Source organism: Synchiropus splendidus, chromosome 1 (genome assembly GCF_027744825.2).
Source record: "Synchiropus splendidus isolate RoL2022-P1 chromosome 1, RoL_Sspl_1.0, whole genome shotgun sequence".
Classification (NCBI taxonomy): Eukaryota; Metazoa; Chordata; class Actinopteri; order Syngnathiformes; family Callionymidae; genus Synchiropus; species Synchiropus splendidus.
This window is the reverse complement of record NC_071334.1, coordinates 16,579,740-16,600,408: the sequence shown is the minus strand read 5'-3', so window position 1 is coordinate 16,600,408 and position 20,669 is coordinate 16,579,740. Positions and strand designations below refer to the sequence as shown.

The window sequence follows — 20,669 nt, the reverse complement described above, 5'->3', positions numbered from 1 at the left end:
TCACAGGTGAGCATCGCCGCGGTGAAAAAGACACACTCCTCTTGACACTCTGGGAAATAAAGCATGACTCGGGGGACCGACTGGGACTGCTGCACGGCTGTCGGCAACAGGAGCACATCAGGCTGTTTTTAAAGTCAGAGACCGCTGCGGTGACAAACAAATATCTCACTTTAATAGGAGTGTTGCAGCCCGACTAACCATCATCCACTATGCACAGTGTCTGGGAATCATTTGACATGAGCAACATGGCCGTCCACTCTGGCTTCAGCTGAGATTCTGCCTCACAGTTGTACATTGTAGCCAAATGACCCGCTTCTGGTGGCTTTTTATTGTCAAGAAATATCTTTGACACTGACCACTCCGCCCACACTGGCAAACATTAATTAGCTGGACATTGAGAAGGTCTTCATTAGTGATGTGTCCTTACGAGGCTTCATGAAACAGTGTTCTCATTGACACAGCCCACTAGACGGCACTCTGCTCTGAACTATATGAAGGAAATAATTCCACATTTTTTAACCAAGCCTGGGCTTTGAAAATGAGGATACTGCTTCATGAAGCATTCCTCATGAAACCATCACCAGCCTTTGGTTTGAGGCAAACAGAAGTCAACTGAGTTCCTTCTTTGAGGAGTTTGTTCTCGCTGGACCCATGGTTCAAACCCTGCCCGGGTGAGTTGATGGCTATAAACAGCATCCAGTTGGGAGAGAGTGAGTGTGAGTCTGTGTGTCCCCTGCCGTTTGCCAAATGTAGCTGGGATTAGTTCCAGCCATGATGCTGGGAATAAGTGAGATGATGGATGGATGTTTTCAAATCTGCCTGTGATGCTTGGTTATTCAATTTGAAAATTCCTGGCCAGAATAAATGAGAATGATATAGATGTGTCTTCTCTTTATTTTTCAAAATATGTTTGTCTGGATTTTGTAAAACACTGTTGTAACATTCCAAACTTTTTTTTGGTTTTGCATCATCACCTTCCACTCAGTGGTTTTAGGTGAGTGTGAAGGCACCACTGTGTTCAGCACACTGCGTGCTGCTCTCTTGTGGTGGAACCCTCTCAGCGATGACTCTTCTGATGCTCTTTGAAGCGGCATCCCTCCTTGCTCTGTGTTGTGGAGAGGCTCCGCAGTCATCCGCCTGCAAAATTGTTCCTGTGATCGTAACACTATCTCTGAGTGTGGCACAAACAAAGCAAATGTAGTGTGTCAGTCAGAAGCTACAGTAAGAAGCCTGTGGCCTGGACTGAACTTTTCAAAGATCAACTTGTCTCAGTGACTCAGGAAACATCCCCGAGGTGAGCTGTGGGTGACAGCAGCAGAAGCTCCTCTGGCTCAGGTAAATGCCAGGAGCCCCACTAGGTCACACCACACACCAATACGCAGCCAACACTGTGTGTCAAATGAAGCTGAGAAGAACACTTGCCTTGCTGCCGCCGCTCTCTGAGAATAGAACAGGAACAAGCCCTTGTTTTATTGCTGCATCAGGTGTTTTATCCTGCAGCCAAACTTGCACGGGGAGATGATCATCACACACAGAGCCGTAATGAAGGTGTGTGTTCTCTGCTGTATCCAGACACACAACTCTTGTCACTCACTTGCAGTTTCCTCAATGGATATTCATCAAGAGTAGAACATTTTCAAAAAAATAAAAGTAAATAAACATCTGTTCCGCTTTTGCGCCACAGCAGTTAGTTCACTAGTATCAGTTTTCAATGTTCTCCTCGGCTACACTGTTCGAGCTCAAAGAGCGTCTTGTCAGTTCAAACATTTCCTTCTTAATAATCCCATCATCCGTGTCTTATTTAGTGCTGCAGTGGTGAAACCAGCCACCAGGGGTCTGTAGAGGAGCAGCTATATGAGGCAGCCAGTCCTGGAACTTGAGTTAAAAGTGCAGTTTCTGCCGTCCACGCGGGGAAAAAGTGACCTTTCAGAGGCAGCAGCCAGGGACACTGCTCAACTGCCATACATGTCATTAAGCATTTGATAGATGTGATTGTATTTTGTGATTGAAATTGACTTCTCTTGGCTGCAAAATCACAATATGTCACAGCAATATTGCTGTATTGAGTATAAACCAATGAGGGGTGCTCCATCCAGCAAAGGTCAGTTCATTCATCACCCCACCAGGTTCTGTTTCATCATGAGGTTTTACAGTCTAACACTGGACTGGGATTTCTGTTATCAAACGTGCGAGCGATCAAGTATGCGCACAGGGTTTTCATTCCACCTTTCTTTTCCGTTGCCATTTTCTTGTGAATGACAGTGACCTGGCTACTGCTGTATGCAACAGCATTTCTTAAAGTCACTATATCAATCTCACCAGCTGCTAAAGAGTCAGTTATATAGCTGACTGATATTGTGTTGGTCCTCCTTTTGTCTTGCCAGCTGTTTGGAAGACAGAACTTGTGGTGTTTAGTCTGCAGCCTCAAATATGATGTTGCAAAGTGGTGTTCTCTTCAAACTTCCCTACAACTTCCTCTGGCTCTGTGGCATTATTGGGCTACGAGAGACCTCTTTCAAGTCTTACTTGCCCAGAGGGAAATGCCTCCTCAAGACAATCGCTGACCCTGGCCTCCCCATGGTACTGGTCACAGTGTTATGGAATGTATGGAAGTATCATTTCTTTCTTGTTTTCTCTCCAGTAAAGCGGAGGCGGCGGCGATAGAGACGGAGCTGGTACGGGACTACAGATTTGGACAGCAGCAGCTCATAGAGATTTGGGGAAACGCCTGTGCACATGCCATCACCAAGGTTAGTGCTGTTTTTATTTTGTTTTCAAATTTTGTTTTTATTTATGCTGTTTCATTTTCTGTCAGATTTTTTTCCCCCATACATAACCAAGGGCTGATGTTACAGCGGGACTGCAACCAAATAAACAACCAAATATGACATTGTCACCATTTAATGGAGGGACATTGGCATAAACTATGCATGAAATATCCAAAACCACCTGTAACTGGAATGTTCTACAAGACATTGGAAACTGAACAGTAACACGTTTAGCGCTCCTGTGTCCATGTTGGATGTCAAATATGACTTGAGTTATTGGACATTTTAGGTTTGCTGACATTTAGACACTCTGCCATCGCTCCTTATAAGGATGTTACCAGTCCTTTAATCAGGGGTTCTGGACCTTTTTGGTCTCGGGGCCCACCTTTCTCAGAATAAATGGACCCGGGGCCCATTCAATCGAACTGATTCATTACTCTTGATTTCATTTGTGATCAATAACCATATTTAATCTACTTACACGTAAACAAACCAAAACCTTGTGAAATGACATGAAACCATGTGATCATCGCAAAAATATTTATTTGTCATCAAAAAGTCCAACCAGGTGCAAGTCATATTCATCAAATTTACGAAAGAAAATAAAATATATATACATTGGTGCAAACTGTTGAGAAAATTTGATAAACTGAATACAATTCTGAATAAAATAAATATAATAAAACCATGTCTGAATATCATAAAATAAAAATTATATATTTTATTTAAACTCCAAAGAAGATAGAAATAAAGTGTATATGAAAGTATTGACAGAAAATGCTCTCAAAACTGCTTCAACAAGTGCTTTCATGAGCAGTTTTTACTGTTGGGCACGACATCAGTTTCTTTATAATTTTTTCCTATTCAAAAACGTCTCCATAGTTGTTATCACACATTTGTGGCTGTCAATTTAGTGACTCACTACTGCCACCATATGTAGCTAATGTATTAAAACTGAGCGTCTCGCGGCCCAAAGGTGAAAAATAAAAAAACTTTTAGTAGCCCTCTAGGAGGCGCTCGCAGCCCAACCATGGGCACTGGCCCTATGGTTAAGAATCACAGCTGTTTTTGTGTTGTGACGCCCTTGATATGAAGAAAGCGGGCTGTGTTTACATGAAATATGTAAAATCATGTGAATGACTTTTACAAATGCTAAATGTTCATAATATACCCGATGGTCCTCTGGCCTTGAGTTTGATGAAAAGCACAGAGCCCTTTGAGTTATTTATTTCTTTTTTAATTAGCCATTTAAGCAATGTTCTTTAATGAGAATTTATACTTAAATAGTTTGTCCAGGTGTAAACCACCTTAGCAAATAGCCGAGAAGCTAATGAAACCAATGACATTTGCAGAATTCAGGGATCAAAGAAAACCTTTGCGCTCTCCTTCATCTTGGGTTGAACAGCAGGTAGCAGCAAGTATCAGCCCTCTACTCTCAACACAGAGACTTAAATTCACTGGTAAAGAACAGTAGTTGTATCTTATAACACTAGATCAATGATGATGACAGATTTATGTGGACAGGATTGAACATAAAGGGGATTTAAATGTACTCTTTTGTTCTGAAAGTGTCCATTGCCGCCTGATTAAAAGCCACAAGCTGCACTCAGGATTGAGACTAAGCGACTTTACACCAGAACACCAGGTCAAAAAGTCCCAGCTGCTGCCACTTACACGTCTGCTGGTCTCGTGTGCTTCCACACAACACATCCGATCACCATCTAAAGGAGGCGTTTGAGTATTAGAGGTCGAGTGTCATGACCTGAGGGCAAAACACCTGAGCTGACATTGTGGCAAGCGCTCGTCCTCCCCATGCTGGTGCAGAGCTGCTTCTCCTCTGGTGTGGTTTTGCTTTCACTCTTCCGTGATCTGTACTGTGTCACGTTTTTTTCTTCAATATATAATGAAAACATGTGGTTCCCTCTGACCAGACCACTGAGAGAGCGGAGCTGGTTTCCTCGGTGGGCGCTTGAACGGGACGTGATGAATAAGAGTCTCAGCGACTCGACACATGAGACCTGATTAAAAATCCTGAGGAAAGATGGATGGTCAGAAGAGGGAGGGTAATTGGAATCACAGATGGAGGAAAGACACCTTTCCAGGGAGCTGAGATTCATGAAGAAACTTAACAGGGCTTCTTGAGACTTTTGATTGAGCGAAAGACAAGTAAGATGAGGGAAAGTCTATTCCAATCTACTTCTTTGTGACAACTTTGAAAGCCTTTAAAGACATCAAGTCATGCAAGAAATTACGCAGTGTTTTCATTCTGGGCACGCAATTTGGATGTCATGTTCTGTTATAAATCACACCGTCAGGAAGACAGAGCAAAGCTTGATAGTAATAACTGGGTCAAACACCAGCACCATCCTGAGACATAGGAGGTACCAACTCAGCAAACAAGCGGGGCTGAGTGCACCGAGGCAGAGGAAGTCATGAGCAATATCAGCAAAGATTTCAGCGATTTCTCAACGGTTTTTGAGGAGGAAGAGCAGGTTCAGGATGGAGGGTCTGATGCTGAGGAGATAGAATCACACATTGGTCTTCTCTGCAGTAGCAAATGGTCAAATAAAAATGTATAAAGTGAAGATGAACAGGGTGTTATGCTCTTTTAGAGATATAATGTATGTGGGGAAACACAGGGACTTATTCTCTACCGGGGGGGGGTTGACACCGCTGCTTCTCCGACGATTTAATGATATGTTGCTGTTTGTTTGCTTGTTTATTTGCTGTCGGTTTCACTTGTATCTCGTTCCTTTAAGTTGCGTTGCTTTTGGGGAGAACAGGTTTCCATGCTCAGTGGCATGACTACCACATCCAGCTGCCACACAACGGTTCGGCATCTCTTCTCTGGTACTGAAGCTGAAGTGCTTGTTTACCTGCACCTAATGGAAGCGTCGACAGGAGCCGACATCATTGAGGCGCGTCTCCGGTTCTTGTGTACTGTAACGCTGCATTGGGGTCGCACGATAACAAAACAAACAGAAACGGCATCAACTGAACCGGACCGCTGTTTATTAAAGAAAATCCTCCTCATAAGGAGCAAAGTAACCAAACCTCCCCAAAGTTTGGTTACTGGAGCAGAGACAGTTGCAAAAACAGAAACGTCTGACCACACGCGTCGACAGGTCTCAACTGACACAAACAAAACTTGCGCCCACTGGTGCTCACCACCAAAAACAACAGAAGGAGAAGTTCTCACTTTTGGATTGTTACAGTACGCTGCATTTGAATTCAGATTTACACCAATTTAGTGTTCTTACTCAACAGAACTAACTTAGCGGATGATATATGGTCATTTCATCTGACATATTTGTGCCTAGTCCCAGAGCCTTGTAGGCGGCTCTTTAAGAAGCACTGTTTGACGCATGTCTACTGCCTTGACTCCTTTCAGGGTCAGGGAGTTCACCCAGCAACACAGGGTCAGTCGGGTGACAATTTTATAAATCAAATCCTAGATGTGAGAGGAAACCTGAGCTTCAAAGTGATCAAACAAAGCAGCTAAAATTTTGGGCTTTTTACCACCTGCACATTGACTTGTAGGCTCTGCAATAACACAGTAACTGTGTTGGACTTCGGTCAACCTCGTGTCTTCTGTTTTTTCATCACTAACCAGGCGATGATGTCTCATGTGGCGGCGACCGCATGTTCTGTTTCGGCTACTTCATTTAAAAGTGCTGGCTGATTGTGGGATGAAATAATGTTTGGGCTGGAAAATGATTCATGATTGCAAAGCGCCACTGCCCTTTTCTGTCATTCGGCGTGATTTTATGCGAATACTTAGCAGCGATCATTAGCGTTTCCGTAGTACTGCCTTTTGTGTGGGCAGGAAATTAGCCGTCCGAGCGAGTCAAGCCGGACAGACACAACAGATGAAGGAAGTGAAGTGGAAAAGTGGCGCTTCAGCTGTATCACAGGCAGGCAGCGTCAGTCCTCCCTCAGAGTGCGTGGTTCAGCCCACCACATCCACTTCCCCTCTATCACCATCAGTCAGCGCTGGCCGGCTGCCTGTTCCTCCATCAGCGTAGCCTTACTAGACAAACATGGCTGGACTTGGAGGCTCGCCGCTGCCCACAAGCCACCAGCAACAGCACGTTACCGCTGACGTGACATCACCGCTATTTTGGGAAAATTACAGTCAAACCAGACTCAGACAGTCTTACCTTGCTGATTTCACTGCTGGATTCTGAACGCACCACACATTCGCTCAAAAACACAGCACCTCTGGTCGGCTGATAGATTATGGGTTTTCTGTAAGTGATCTCTTGACTGCTCCAGGACCCGCCAGGCCCGTGTGTGTGTGTGCGTGTGTGTGCGTGTGTGTTTGGAGCTTTCAACACCTGAGTGGAGACAGAGCACATTTATGCAGGCTCACAGCAGTAAATTAGATTTTAGTTGACTGCCTCTTCTTTCTTGTCTTGTGTTATTAACAGTCGCTGCTCTTGTGCTCACACGTGAGTGCATTTGTGTTCTCTGGAGGCGGATCATGTTTTCTCAGTCCCAAAGTGGGTGTCGGACAGATTACGGCTCAAAAAGCACACGTGTGTTTAACATTTATTTCAAAGCTGAAGTCCCACCGAGACGATATTACAATCAAGACAGACATGTTTCTTAAGTGCGCATGTGGCGTCCTTGTACTGCATTACCCTTCACTTATATACTATTATAGCCGGCAATGTCCAGATATATGATGGGGTTAAATACAGCATCATTAACTATTTAAACATAAAGTCATAGTTATGATAATTACATATGCATTATGTTCCAAAATCTCAAAATTGCTCATGCGGTCAATCACAGCAACACAGAAAGGGATTTCACATGTTTTTCAAACATATACATCTTTAAATCCACAGTGCTGCTCTTCAAATTTCATTTTTCTCAAGAGTCATACTTCACATTAGATCTCCAAGTCACAAAACCTTCAGTTATAGAATTTATTACATAAAGAGCTCCTGACCTGGTTCTGAATTATGCAAAAATATGGGCTATGAATTGATCTTGTATTGCCAAAGTTGGATCTGCTCAACCTGAATGTTAAACAATGTAACTTTTAGAGATCCTGAGACGTACCTTGATGGCGTCACGTGAGAAATATAGTGGCAGCCGATCTGTGTGGTATCGCTGTAAACAAGCTCCACAGGTTCAATGCATGCCTTATATAATTCAGTATTATATATTCAGAATTTCTATATGCATTGCCATTCAGTGTTTTAGCGCCGACCGATATCCATGTCCTTCACTGTGAGACCTGTCACCCTCTGTTAATCCGGACTCATCACTTCCAGTACAATGTGGCTCAAATAAATACGGATGAAGTTCTACATTAGCAAACAAATCGTCCAGTTTTTAGTTTAAATATTGTGACACCAGAACAATAGAGCGTCACAATGTAATTTATGGTTGTGTATGGAAACAAAATCTTGCTGTATATCATGGAGCCTCAGCGCAGAATACTATGCTTAATGTGTTCTCAAAAGTGTGACATGCCTCCAAGGAATATAACTGTGAATATTATCTGAAAAGGTCTGGAAATATCGTCCATGTAAAAAAAAAAAAGAATAAAAAACATGCTTGTGAAATGTGTTTTATTCTTCAAGCAGTTCCTTCACAATTGGAACTCAAAAACACTAGAAATATATTTCATCCACTCAGGCGTAAAACCAAGCACAATAAAAATGTTCCAAACATGAGGTCCAACTGGACTTTCCCAAGATTTTAGTGCTAAATAAGTGACCCATGTCGCAGTAGCTAATATGTGGCGTCAGTTTCCGACCCTGCAGGGGAAGCAGGGTCTCTCCTCAGCCACTGTGAAACTTGAGGCTTTTCCAAGCCAACCAAGAGACATAAAGGCTCAAGCTCCTCCTGAGTCTGCCCTGAGGTAGCACCTCATCACGAAGGCCCTCTGGAGGCGCCCTCACCTGATCCTTCAGCCACCTCAATTGGCCTCTCCTGATGTTCCATCCTAAGCCTCTCCCAGAGCTTCTCCTGGCCTTTAAGTCCAAATATATTACTGTGTAAATCAGAGGCTTGATCCTGTACTCATATCGCCAGTGTATGGAGGAACGCAGGAGCTCATTTCTTCTCTAGTCTTTACAAATAAATATGAATCATTTGGCATTGTGAGAAAGATCTTCCAGGTGTGGACATTCACTAGGTGCGTTTTATATTCACATTTTCACCAGAAATGAAACCAAAGGCCTTTACAGGAGGTGATGACCTGTCGGGAAGCGTCTCTCCTCTCCAGACGCCCAGCCTGATGTGACTAATGATTTCTGCAGAAGCATGAAAAGTTTCCAGCTCTGATATCACTGGTCCACTGATGGACCTCAGCCTTCAGACAATCAGTCTATAAACATTTAAATGTGAGCGTGGGTCTGTCATATTAGGAGCTGGCCTGAGGACCGCTGGTTTTGGGAGCCAAAGTACCACAGAACCATTCTGAAATAGCGGGCTGACACAAAGAAACACATTGTTCTGAGCACATCTTTCTTCTTGTTGTCTTTTCTACGGTTTTGATCAAATTTCATCTTTCATTTCTTAATGTACCTCTTGGAGTGAGAGTGTCCTCTGGTGATCGGTGTACGCACTAATACAAACAATGACAGAGAGTATTAGGAATGTGTTTCGCGCATGGCCCGGGAGAATTGAGGCTTGATTTGGGGTTCACCACAGTCAGGGTTCAAACATGAGGGAAAAACAACAACTTTCACATGGCTCGGCCACTTCCATTCATTTCTTCTGCCCACTAAGCATGAAGCATGTTTAATACTGTGATGTATGTTTAGATGTGGTGGTGGGGTCAGGACTGCAGACCTTTGGCAAAAATGTTACTTTTCTTTAAGTAGAAGAGCGGATTTTCTCATGTCTACTGCTATGATTCCTACCACTAAAAGTACTGGAACCTTTTCTGCTACATTTAGTGCTACTTCTGCAATCCTACTGATACTACAACTAGAAACCCTTCTGCTGAAACAACGTGACAAGATGCAACGGTGCAAACAGGACGATGAAGATTGATGACAAAAACAGATATTTATTAGTCAGCGGAAGAAACAGCCAGTGGAAAGACATTTCACGAAGTAGGGAAGGAGTGCTCAGTAGGGGGCGCCACTGGCCACACTGATGTTCAGAATGATATTAAATTCCTTGCTTAGTTATCACAACAAGCAAGATGAAAATGTCAGACTTAATTTCATAGTGATGTAAATCAAAATGGCAATAAAGGCAGTCTATGACTATTATGGACTATTATGAAGACGCATTAATACATACCTGAACATGAAACGTTGCACGGTTCACTGAAACTTGTTTAGCTCTTAAATTCAAGATGAATACTGAAACACTTTAATATTTGTCTCAGACTTGGTGCGTGATTGGTTTGTAATTTAGCTTACAATTTTTCAGAGATAGGAAGTCGGCAACAGTTGCTCAGTTGGTGACAAAGGAGGGCTGAATAGGATGGAAGGGAAAAGGACAGAGATCTGAAAAGCCTGTTCTAAAGATGACTTTTCAGTACAAAGGGATATCAGTTTTATAACCCGATGCTACATGAAAGAAACTCCCTTCTTAACTTGAATAGTTATAAATATCAAGTAATGTGCAGATGAGTTGTACGCGGATATTCAGTGACAATACCCAGCGACAGTATCAACTAAAAGATGTGAGATTTAAAGAGTCAGTCGCTCGGATGTTCACAGTGGCCAAAAGAGCAACACAGCGGACAAAAACTGGTGCAGGCTCATTTGAATGTGGCAAAAGCTGGATTGCGAATGGACTCGCACCTCGCAAGTATATCCACAATCAAAGTCATGTCTATGGTTTTTGTGTCCGTCATACCGTCCATAGCACCAAGAGAAAATGTACACGAAGCATTTGAGCAATCATCAAAAAGCTTAACCGTTCAATCACCGTCAACCTCAACATGGCCTGTTTCTGTTCCCAATAAACTTCTGTCATCTCCTCTCACTTTTGTCCGCAAGCAAATGTTTGCATGCTTCTTCAGCTCAACCTCTTCCACGGTGATCTTTGACGTAGGTGGACTTGTTCAAAACTGTTCTGCTCCGACGTCTCACTGCTGTCGGGTCTGTAGTGATGAAGTGGGCTAACTGGACTCGTAACTGTTACACTGACACATACAATTTTAGACTTGGCTCCCAGAGTTTCCTGTTACAACCTAATGGAATCTTGAAATAGAGCTGGAACTCTTATTGTAAAGCAGAGAAAACAGCCATAAATAACGTCAGCATATGATCTACAACATGGAAATTAGTTCTGTGGGAGAAAGGAAAACAAATCTAGACACCTTTGGACCGTTTAACGCTGGTTATAACTAAGCACGCGCTGCTGTAGAGCGAGGATTAAACACTTAGGTTGACTACGTACACTAATACCTGCTGTTTTTAAAAAGGTGCAGGGTGATTTACAAGAGAATGTTCTGCCAGTTAACAAGGCAGATGCCAGAGGCCCAGTGTGACGGAAAGTCTGATATATCGGGAAGCAGCCCAGGTTTTTTGCACCAGACAGGATCCTTCCTCGACAAAGAGATGACGTGTCTGATATTTGGTCGTCTGGAACAGTGAAGGATGGGTTACTTACAGCAATAAACCATGGTAAAGAAAATATTTAATAGGGGAAAAAAAAGGAAGGTGAACCTTAAATAAAGGTTAAAAATAAAACCATGCGGAAAATACTGCAAATAAAAAAGAAACGAGAAATTTGATGTTATTCTGGAGTGGAAGTTCATTCATTCGTCTTCTACTGTATATTGCCATAAGGGCATTGCAGGACAGAGTGAAAGTTAAGATAGTAAATTGTATTGTTACATAAATAAATATTGTAACGCATTTAGTGTCAGAAGTATCTTGCCACATAAGGGAATCACAGTCAAAAAAACATTTTGAAAAAAGCTAAAGCTAAACTCAAGTTGAAAAAACAAGATTACAAGTGGAAATATTAAAGAATACAAGTACAAATATAAACCAAGAATTAGATAAACTTAATCAAATGAAAAATGTTAAAAAACTTAAATATTTAATAAATATTCAAACACTCTTTGAATAAAAATTGAAAAAGGATGACGTGTGTGTGTGAGACTGAGAGAGAAAATGGTTGTTTTTCTAAATATGCCTTGCGTTGCACAAGCTCACCAGGGTGTCCTGCGCTCCTCTCCCTATGATGCTGGGACAGGCACTGGATCCTGCTGCTCTGATAATGCCTGGACGGTTTCTTGCTGCTTGTTCACTCACTTTTGTGGCTTCTGACCGTCTCTCCGTCTCCTGCAGGCCTATCCTCTCACATCTCTGGGGAAGAAGCAGCCGACGGTTCTGGTGATCTGTGGACCCGACCAAAACGGCTCCATTGGGCTTGTGTGTGCGCGACACCTGCGCATGTTTGTAAGTAGCGCAGCATCAAGTTTAACCATAAACAAAGTGGAGTCACTGAATTGGCTCCCAGAAACAAAACAATTCAATTTATTGCACTTCTAACAAGGAAAGTAAACATGCATCACGCTTCAGCCAGGCAGTTATTTTCATTAGCAATCCTGACGTCATGACAGCTCCCCTCACTTCGGAGCTCCTGCTGTTTCTCCACAGATGTATTTAGCTCCTGTAAATGTCCATCCCATGAGCTTCTCAGACAGTCATGATATCATGCTCGTAAAAGTCCAGTTAATACTGCCGACTCGTTGCTCTCCAAGGCCGCGATATGAAGTCATGACAAGCACGTCTGTCCCGCTGACATTTGTGGGACGCTGATATCTTTAGACCAGCCAGAAAACTGAGTGACGCTGAGGGAATGCCTCTGTTCACTTCACCATATGTGACTGAAAACCAACATTGAAAGTTTCTAAATAAAACCACATTCCCGAGTTTCGTCTGAGAAGTTTGATGGCCTCTGCGGAGTCTGTCTGTTTTGACGGTGCAAGAGGTCAGCGCTCAGTATGAGATGCATCAGGACAAGATGTGCCAGGACCAGCTTGTATACTTTAGCGAGTTGAGCTATGGTGATTCTTATCTGGGCCTTCAGACATGTCTAATTTTATATTTAAACTTGGAATATTGATGAATACTACAACATGAGTCAAGATACTATTATTGTATTTTTTGGACTAAAAGTCATCGGGATTTTAAGTTGCACAGGTCAACCAATGCATCATGAAAACGGAAGATACACATGTAAGATGCACTGGAGTCACATTTTCAGGAGAAATTGGTTTAAAAAAAATCTGTTGCATGAAGCTTGAACACCACAAAGGTTCCCCTGTAGTCACTTGTATTCATTGCTCCCCACTTGAACTGCGATATGGAAGGGAACAGCTCACTGAGAAACAAGGCATCAAAGGGGGGAATTTTGCACACAGCACCCATGACGATTAAAATACTTTTAGTAAATAAATATCACTCATCTGCAGGCTCCCTCAGCTCCTTTCAAGGGACATGTGCAAACTGAACTTTTGTTATTATGAAGGTTATAAACACCAAAAAAAAAACCCATAATGGCGTCCACTTCTATAATACATCTTGTTTTATGTACCTGTTTTATGTACCGACAGTCTCAGTGGTGGGACAAAATCATGATCACAGACATGATGTATAATGCGGTTAATGTGAAATTCTATTTTTCCATATATACAAGTTGCACCAGAGTACAAGTCGCAGCTAAACCTAGAAAAAAAAAACATGATCTGGAACACACTCTACTTTAAAAACTTGATGAAGATGACAAAAAGCGTGAAGCACAGAAGTTCATTTTCTCCCATATTGTTTTCTCACATGTGCACTGACCGCCACGCCGCTCTGACTTGAGAAACTGGAGCTCTCACTCAGGCCTGTGAATGAATCTCCTGGTGTGAGAGTGTATGTTTTCTGCGGTGCGATGTGATCCCTGTCAGCAGGAGGACATGCATGAGAACACGTGAGCCAGATCCATTAAAACACATACGCAGACCCAGGGTCCCTGATGTGAAACTGTGAATGCGATCAGACCAAGCAGAGGGCTGATGACTTGCTGACAGTCCAGCTTGTTTGTTATGTCATGGCAATGTGTTGAAAAAAGTCTAGACTGAGAGCATCTTTGATTATTTCCCCAGCTGCAGCTGGGCACAAGGTTTGTATGATCAAAGATGATCCTGGATTACAATTCACTTAGCTCCACTTCACATGAAGAAATGTGGACGCGATGTTATGGAGCACTGACAGGACTTTTTTTTTTCTCTCTCTGTCTACAATCACTGCCGATTTCTGATCTCAGCTTTAGTCACGTTATCATTGGGAGTGAGCAAATTCAGTAATTCTTTTTCTGACTCTCAGAGGAGACGCTCCAGAGTCTTCCTTCACGTGCAGGATTGTTTCACGCTCCTTGTGATGAAAAAAACATTTCTCCCGAGGGAGACGAAGAGTGATCCTGCCGGGTGTGAACATTTAGTGGAAAGAGACAGTTAGTGCCCTTTTGCTGGTTTCTGTCTCATTTCACTTCACGCTCAGTGACACTGACATTCATTCCAGGCTCGTGTTTTTCACTTTGTCTCCTGCTGATGAGGTCAAGGGCGCACGCTCAACCATGAATGGAGTGCACACACTTGGCTCAGCAGCTCGCTGGTAAACACGGTGAAACTGACGTAAGCTGAGCTCAGGCTGAAGCGGGTTGATCTCGACAGGCTTCCGCCCGTCTCGCTTGACTTCCTTCGTAATAAAAAAACTCTCATTAAAATAATCAGAAATCATATTAAGAATGACCTCCGGATATTTATTTCAGACTGATATTTCTTCACCTGATGTTCTCTAAAATGACTTTTGGCTTGATTTGAATTCGTTGGCAGCAGCTGCAGACAGCATGAAATCCCCTACCAAGTCCATCTGGAATGACAGTGAGGCTTAAATGGCAGAATCATCTGATAAGCAGTCTAAGGGGGGAGGAAAGATTCCCACAGCAACTCTGGGTCCACACACACGTTCTGCCTCCAACAAGGTGGAAGGCTGTTCACTCTCAGCAGCACCACTTGCTTCAGTACTACCACAGGACAGGCCACCCCTTTCGTCCTGCTGAGAGTCTGCGACAACTGCTCAGACTGACAAGGGAAGAATTCTTTGTTTGGTTTGTGCAAACAGTGCTTTATTGCGTGCTTATAGTGGACATTGCATCAATGAAAGGTGCATAAGACACAATGGTAGTTTTTAGTGTAGTTTCACTTTTTGAATTTTATTATGCATTTTAAGTGGCCACATAACATTATTTGGCGGACCAAATTTGGCCCCCAAGCCTGAGTTGGGAACACTCTAGAGCAGGGCTGGGAACTTACTGTATATTCCTTATATTGTGTGACCAGTATGAGGGGCCATTTATGCAAAATGTAGAGGAGCAGAAAAAAAAGAATGAATACTGTAAGTAGAATATTGTGTTAAAAATGGGAAGAAGTGCAATAATGCCGTCACCATATGCTGAACATGTGTTATTTGAGCTATATTTCTCCTTTCCATGACCAGAAATTCTGTCGGAATACGCATAATTCATTAACATAATCTTATTTAAAAAGAAAAAAAGGGAGTTAAATTACTAATATTTTGATTGATAAACAATGTACAATATATATAGTTTACAGGTGTTTGAAGAGTGTCATCTATTGATGGCGCAGCTGGTTTCTTTAACTCATGTCTGCTTGACTGGTGGGAAACAAATACCTGCACCACCTCGACCCTTTGAGGGCCGAGTTGAAGACCCCTGTATTACTGATCACAGCAGCTATTTAGTGTTCCACGCTGTGTTGTAGAGCAACCAGTCTGTTTGAACTAACTCGTACTATAGAAAATAAAAGATGGGTTTTAGGGCCTTCCGTTGACATTATTTGGATTTAATCTTCATCTTGACAAGTGTCATACATCCTTCAGAAAAGCATAAACTGGGTGCTGCTGTCAAAAAGTGTCGACTGAATATGTGGTGACTTTTTGCACTGAGCTAAATCATTGTTTTGAGATGAACTACATTTGCTTTTTTATTTCTTATTCTTGGAGAAATTTTTATTTTCTTGGCATTGCGTTTACAATCTCACCACCCTCTCTGGTCTCCCTCGCATCTCAGGAATATGAACCCACCATCTACCACCCAAAACGCTCGTCTCAAACTCTGCACCAAGACTTCACAGTCCAGTGTGAGAAAATGGACATCCCCTTCCTCTCCTACCTGCCAACAGAGGTCAGCGTGTTTCACTTTTCTGTCTAGCGTCTCTATAACGTGTGCTAAAAATTGGCAGCCACAAAAAATCAGTTTTCTTCTTTCCACATCATCTGGTGCTGTTCCTGCCATTACAGCCGGTGAATTTGAACCTTGTTTCCAGTCGGCTGAAGCCTCATTATCCAAATGTGTTGTTCCGCGCTCGGCGCTGAGGAATTTATGAGAGGAAAGAATTTTGTTGAAACGTTTCAGTTGTTTTCCTATGAATACTTATTCTGTTTGAATCACAAAGCAGCATTCAGGATCACCTGCGATTGCCCGCCTTCTGAACATCCTCGATGGACTTTAATTTGTTTTCAGCATGTCACTGGAGCCCGGAGATGTTCAGATATATGCTGTGGTCACCATACTGTCTGCCTCTATATTAGGCTAAAAGAAGACCCTGCCAGTCCTCATGGCACAGGCTAGGAGCTAAATGTATAAATCTTTTGAGAAAACCAGGGTTGAATAAGTAATGGGAGGTTCTGATCCGAGCTCTTATGGTACTGCTGTAGAGCAGAGGGGACAACCATAAACTGTTATATTTTTATATTTATAAGAAGCTGTCTCTTCCAAAATGTGACTTATATTTCATGTTTATATTTAAAAATATAAATAAATAAAACCTAAGGAATTGAACCACTGGGCTCAGTACATGAGGCCAGAAGGCTGTTCCGCTGACTTGGGAAGAACAGAGGGCAAGTGAGAAGGTAGTTAGCTAGGTAGCGTGCTGAATGAACAAAAAAGATGTCGATTGAAATGGTGACTCTGCCACGCTGTGAAATAATGTTTGTCCCTGTTCAGGTGCAGCTCATAAACGATGCTTACAACTTGGTGATTGATGCCATGCTGGGACCCGATGAAGACCGCATCAACATCAAGGAGCCGTACTCTGGGATTCTGGTCACCCTCAAGCAGGTCAAGATCCCCATCGCCAGTGTAGACGTGCCCTCAGGTAACACACTCGAGATCTCCCTGGGGAACACACAGACACGGAGCGTGATATATGGGCTTCCAGGCAGCTGCCTTGGCTTCCAAAGGAAACTTTTCCGACCCTCCCAGCTCACGTGGACCATAAATCTCACAGTTGAGTCAGCAGGGTGTGAGCTCATCATACCACGAGCAAATGATCAGCACAGTGTGAACAAGGCAAAAACAACCAAGTCACGATTCCTCATTTTTTATTCTCTCTCTCCTCAGGTTGGGATGTAGAAGACGCCACTGAAGACGGGATAAACCCAGAGGTTCTCATCTCCCTGACTGCACCAAAAAAATGTGCCATGAATTTCACAGGCAAGCATTTCTTGGCCGGACGCTTCCTGCCCTACGATATCCAGAAGAAATTTGAGCTGAACCTCCCAGAGTACCCTGGCACAGACTGTCTGGTGGAGTTGTAACACATGGGAAACACAAGGGCCGCGCCACATTTCGAAAGCGTAGTTTATCTTCTCTCTTGTTTTGTACACTATAGATTGTTACCGTGACTCGCTGTCAACATCTCAGTTGTGTAGATCCAACTTTGACTCATTACCGATGATATTTAGAAGATGTGGTGTGAGTGGTGTCTTCTTAGCAAGCAACGTTGAATTGTCAACAAACCGTAGCATTTCTGTTTCGTTCAGCTGGACATGAATCTTTTTTTTTGTTTTTTTTTATTTGCAGAAAATCTGTGTACACTCTGAACTATACAAACAGAAAACTATGTCGCTCATCCACATAATTAAAACACCTTATCAGATATTTTAGACATAAAATGGTTTATATCACAGAAGAATTGGGGTCTCTTTTCATCTGATTTTTAGTTCTTGAATTACTCAATACACCTACTGCAGTATCTTTCTCTTAAGTCCTAGATATGCTGTATGCTGTACTTCCGACCTCAGCAAAATATTGTGGCTATTGAGAGGGAATTTGAACACCTCTCTGATAGCGATGGGGGCCACATGTAGGCACTGCCTTGTTGTACCATGATTCAAACTCCATACCCATTTAGAAGACTGGATAAGAGTGACACCCTGGGCAGGTCAGACACCTCTGACTCACTGGAGGCCTTCATCTTCACCTGTATGTTTTAAGGTGCTGGGATTAAACCAGAGAGAGAGCTGTCAGGAAATCCACACTGAGGTCCCTCTCTCTCTCTCTCTCTCTCTCTCTCTATATATATATATATAATTCACTATTTATTATGCCTTTCTTTTGGTATGAGAAGTATGATTTTTGTACGTATGGTTGTAGGTCTTGTAGAGAGCTTTTAGTTAAACTGTTCTACTGCTGTGAGCTGCAGGGATGATATTGTCATTGTCTGGGAATTTCCACATTTCTGTTTGTGTTTGATTTACCGGCTTCTTTGCGTCATCTCTGGATCAGTTAGTTCATCAGCTGTTGCTGAAGGACCATGTCGTCGAATAAAAAAAAAAAAAAAGGCCTGGTTTTCCTTCCTTCTTCCTCTCCATCCTTCTGCCCAACAGTGGTGCTGTCACTCATCCCTCATCCGAAGGCCACCTAGCAGTGTTGTGCGCAGACCACATGCAATAGAGGCAGAGCTCCGTCCATGAGCACACACCATTACCTCTGTTTATTGGTTTCCAACTGGACTTGATTTGATAATGAAAGCCATAAACAGGTGTGATCAGGTCATAATCAGCTGCGGAGGAAGGAGGGTCCCCCATTAGCAGGACGGGGGCCGCGGGCAGCGCGCGGGCTGTTGGTAGATGAGGTCATTTGTATTTATACAGAGAAAAGGAGCTTCATTTAAATACTAATGCTCTAATGGCTAGTGTGTGTGTGTGCGAGCACATGTGAGACAAAGTCAGTGAAAAGGAATGTTGAGATTTTTCTCTCGGTGTGCGGGTACTAAATCTGTCAATGTGAAAGTAAGACGGCTTGTCGAACTGTGTCTGCTGAGCATTTCATGCCTGTCCAACCACAGCCAGCAAACCTGTCGCGGGTTTTGTCATCTCTGATGCCTGCGAGAGCTTTTCAGGCATGAGATTTAAGGTTGTCAGGACGCTGGGAAATTAAACATAACTGACGCACGCTCGTCGCTAAGTGACTGAGATTTAAAGGGAGATATATTGACTTATGGCTACGATTAAGATAGTAAGATCAGCTATGAAAAATGAGCCAGCGAGAAGTACAACACAATTTAATGGCGACAGTTATTAAAAAGAAAAAAAAAATCAGACCACTAAGCTAAAAATATGACAGAGACTCTCCAACAAGGGAAATTCATTGACAGATATGAGTGTGCGTCACACCACAAAATAGAAGGATTGCTGACAATGGAACTTCGGTCATAGCACCTGTGCTGCTTAGTGGGCATTTTAAATTAGATTCATTGTGTCTTCATTTATATTGTGGATGTGAAGCTCAGTCCAAGTCACTGGCTGAACAAACTCTCCTTATCCAAGGGTGCGTAGCTAGTGTTCAGGAAATCAGGAAATTGGAGTCTAACCAGAAAGTTTAAAGCTTCTCTGTGGCTGGTGTGAAATACAGTGGTACCTCGGTTTTCGAACGTCTGAAAAATTAGAATTTTTTTTGCTTCTGATTTCAAACGAAAATCCAGAACTCCATGCCATGAACTCGAACATTCTCTACTCTACATTCACTCCTACAAAAGCTTATTTTAAGGCTTGGAACGCATTATTTCTTTTTGCATTCATTGTAATGGGAAAAATCGATTCAGATTTCAAACAAATCACTCCTCCAACAGCCGTCTGGAACAGATGGTGGTCGAGAACCGAGGTACCGCTGTACATGAATTCCCAGTTTCACCAGTAAATCTGCCTTTTAACAGTGGGAATCCACTTTTTCTCTCATCAAAACACAAACATTCATCAGCTTTCTCAATAAATAGTCTTCCATCTGTATCATTTTTCCTTCATGTTCAAGCATCCATAATGTACCTCCTGCACAAAAGATCAAAAGGAAGCTGCGTTGTTGGAGGCGGTGAAGAACATTGTTCCGACGTTACATCTTCTTCGTGCTCATTGGAGCTGCGTATTAGAACGACATCAGCACTGCCCTCACCAGTTCCGCTGGTACTGCAGATGACTTTCCCGCCAAAGCAGACAAGTTTGTGGGGAGTTTCCATTACAAAACTTGGTGCAAGTCAGAAAAAAGATTCTAGGATGAATTTCTAATTCTGTGTCACCAATTCTGGCTGAGCAGTAGTACAGTATGTAATGAAGAGAAAACTGTTCATGATGACTACTGTAATTACTTTCATTTTATAGTTGAATAGTTCAACAAAATGTTCCTTTTAGTGCACCGCATGACTTTTTGCATATACTGTCAGGTGTGGGGCAGTGCCTCACCGCCCCCTACTGACCAGCCACCACTGCTATGTCCATTGGCTTCAGGAGGGATCAGTAAATGATTTGACTAAAACAGAACCAAGTAATGTTGAACGATGGAATGAGTAAATGAAATCCAAGCATTACCAAATGTGACCAACAGAAAACTATTTCAATTGTCACATAACATTTGGGAATCATTTCCAGGACTTATACGATCAACTCTGGCAGCCAGTACATTTTGTTTACTGCAGCAACAACCTATTTGGACAGTTCCTCCTATTTAAAATGCAGAAGCATTCGGGGGGAAAAACACTTATTGAATTTATTTTCCAACAACTTTATAAGTGGATTAGGTCAACAACTCGTGTGCAAGTGCATTACACCTCATAAGCACATC

General features: G+C 42.6%; 1 protein-coding gene across 2 annotated transcripts in view; it reads left to right on the top strand.

Annotated features, from left to right (window-relative positions):
* The window catches only part of yjefn3 (YjeF N-terminal domain containing 3), a 46,165-nt gene extending 27,793 nt beyond the window's left edge, over window positions 1-18,372 (top strand). For both annotated transcript variants that reach the window (XM_053849105.1, XM_053849098.1), the window contains 5 exons: window positions 2,642-2,750; window positions 12,050-12,160; window positions 15,843-15,956; window positions 16,779-16,929; window positions 17,175-18,372. In XM_053849105.1, coding sequence (XP_053705080.1) covers window positions 2,642-2,750; window positions 12,050-12,160; window positions 15,843-15,956; window positions 16,779-16,929; window positions 17,175-17,371 — 682 coding nt within the window. In that variant the 3' untranslated portion in view covers window positions 17,372-18,372. The remainder of the gene's footprint in view (window positions 1-2,641; window positions 2,751-12,049; window positions 12,161-15,842; window positions 15,957-16,778; window positions 16,930-17,174) is intronic.
* Window positions 18,373-20,669: the final 2,297 nt, after the last annotated feature.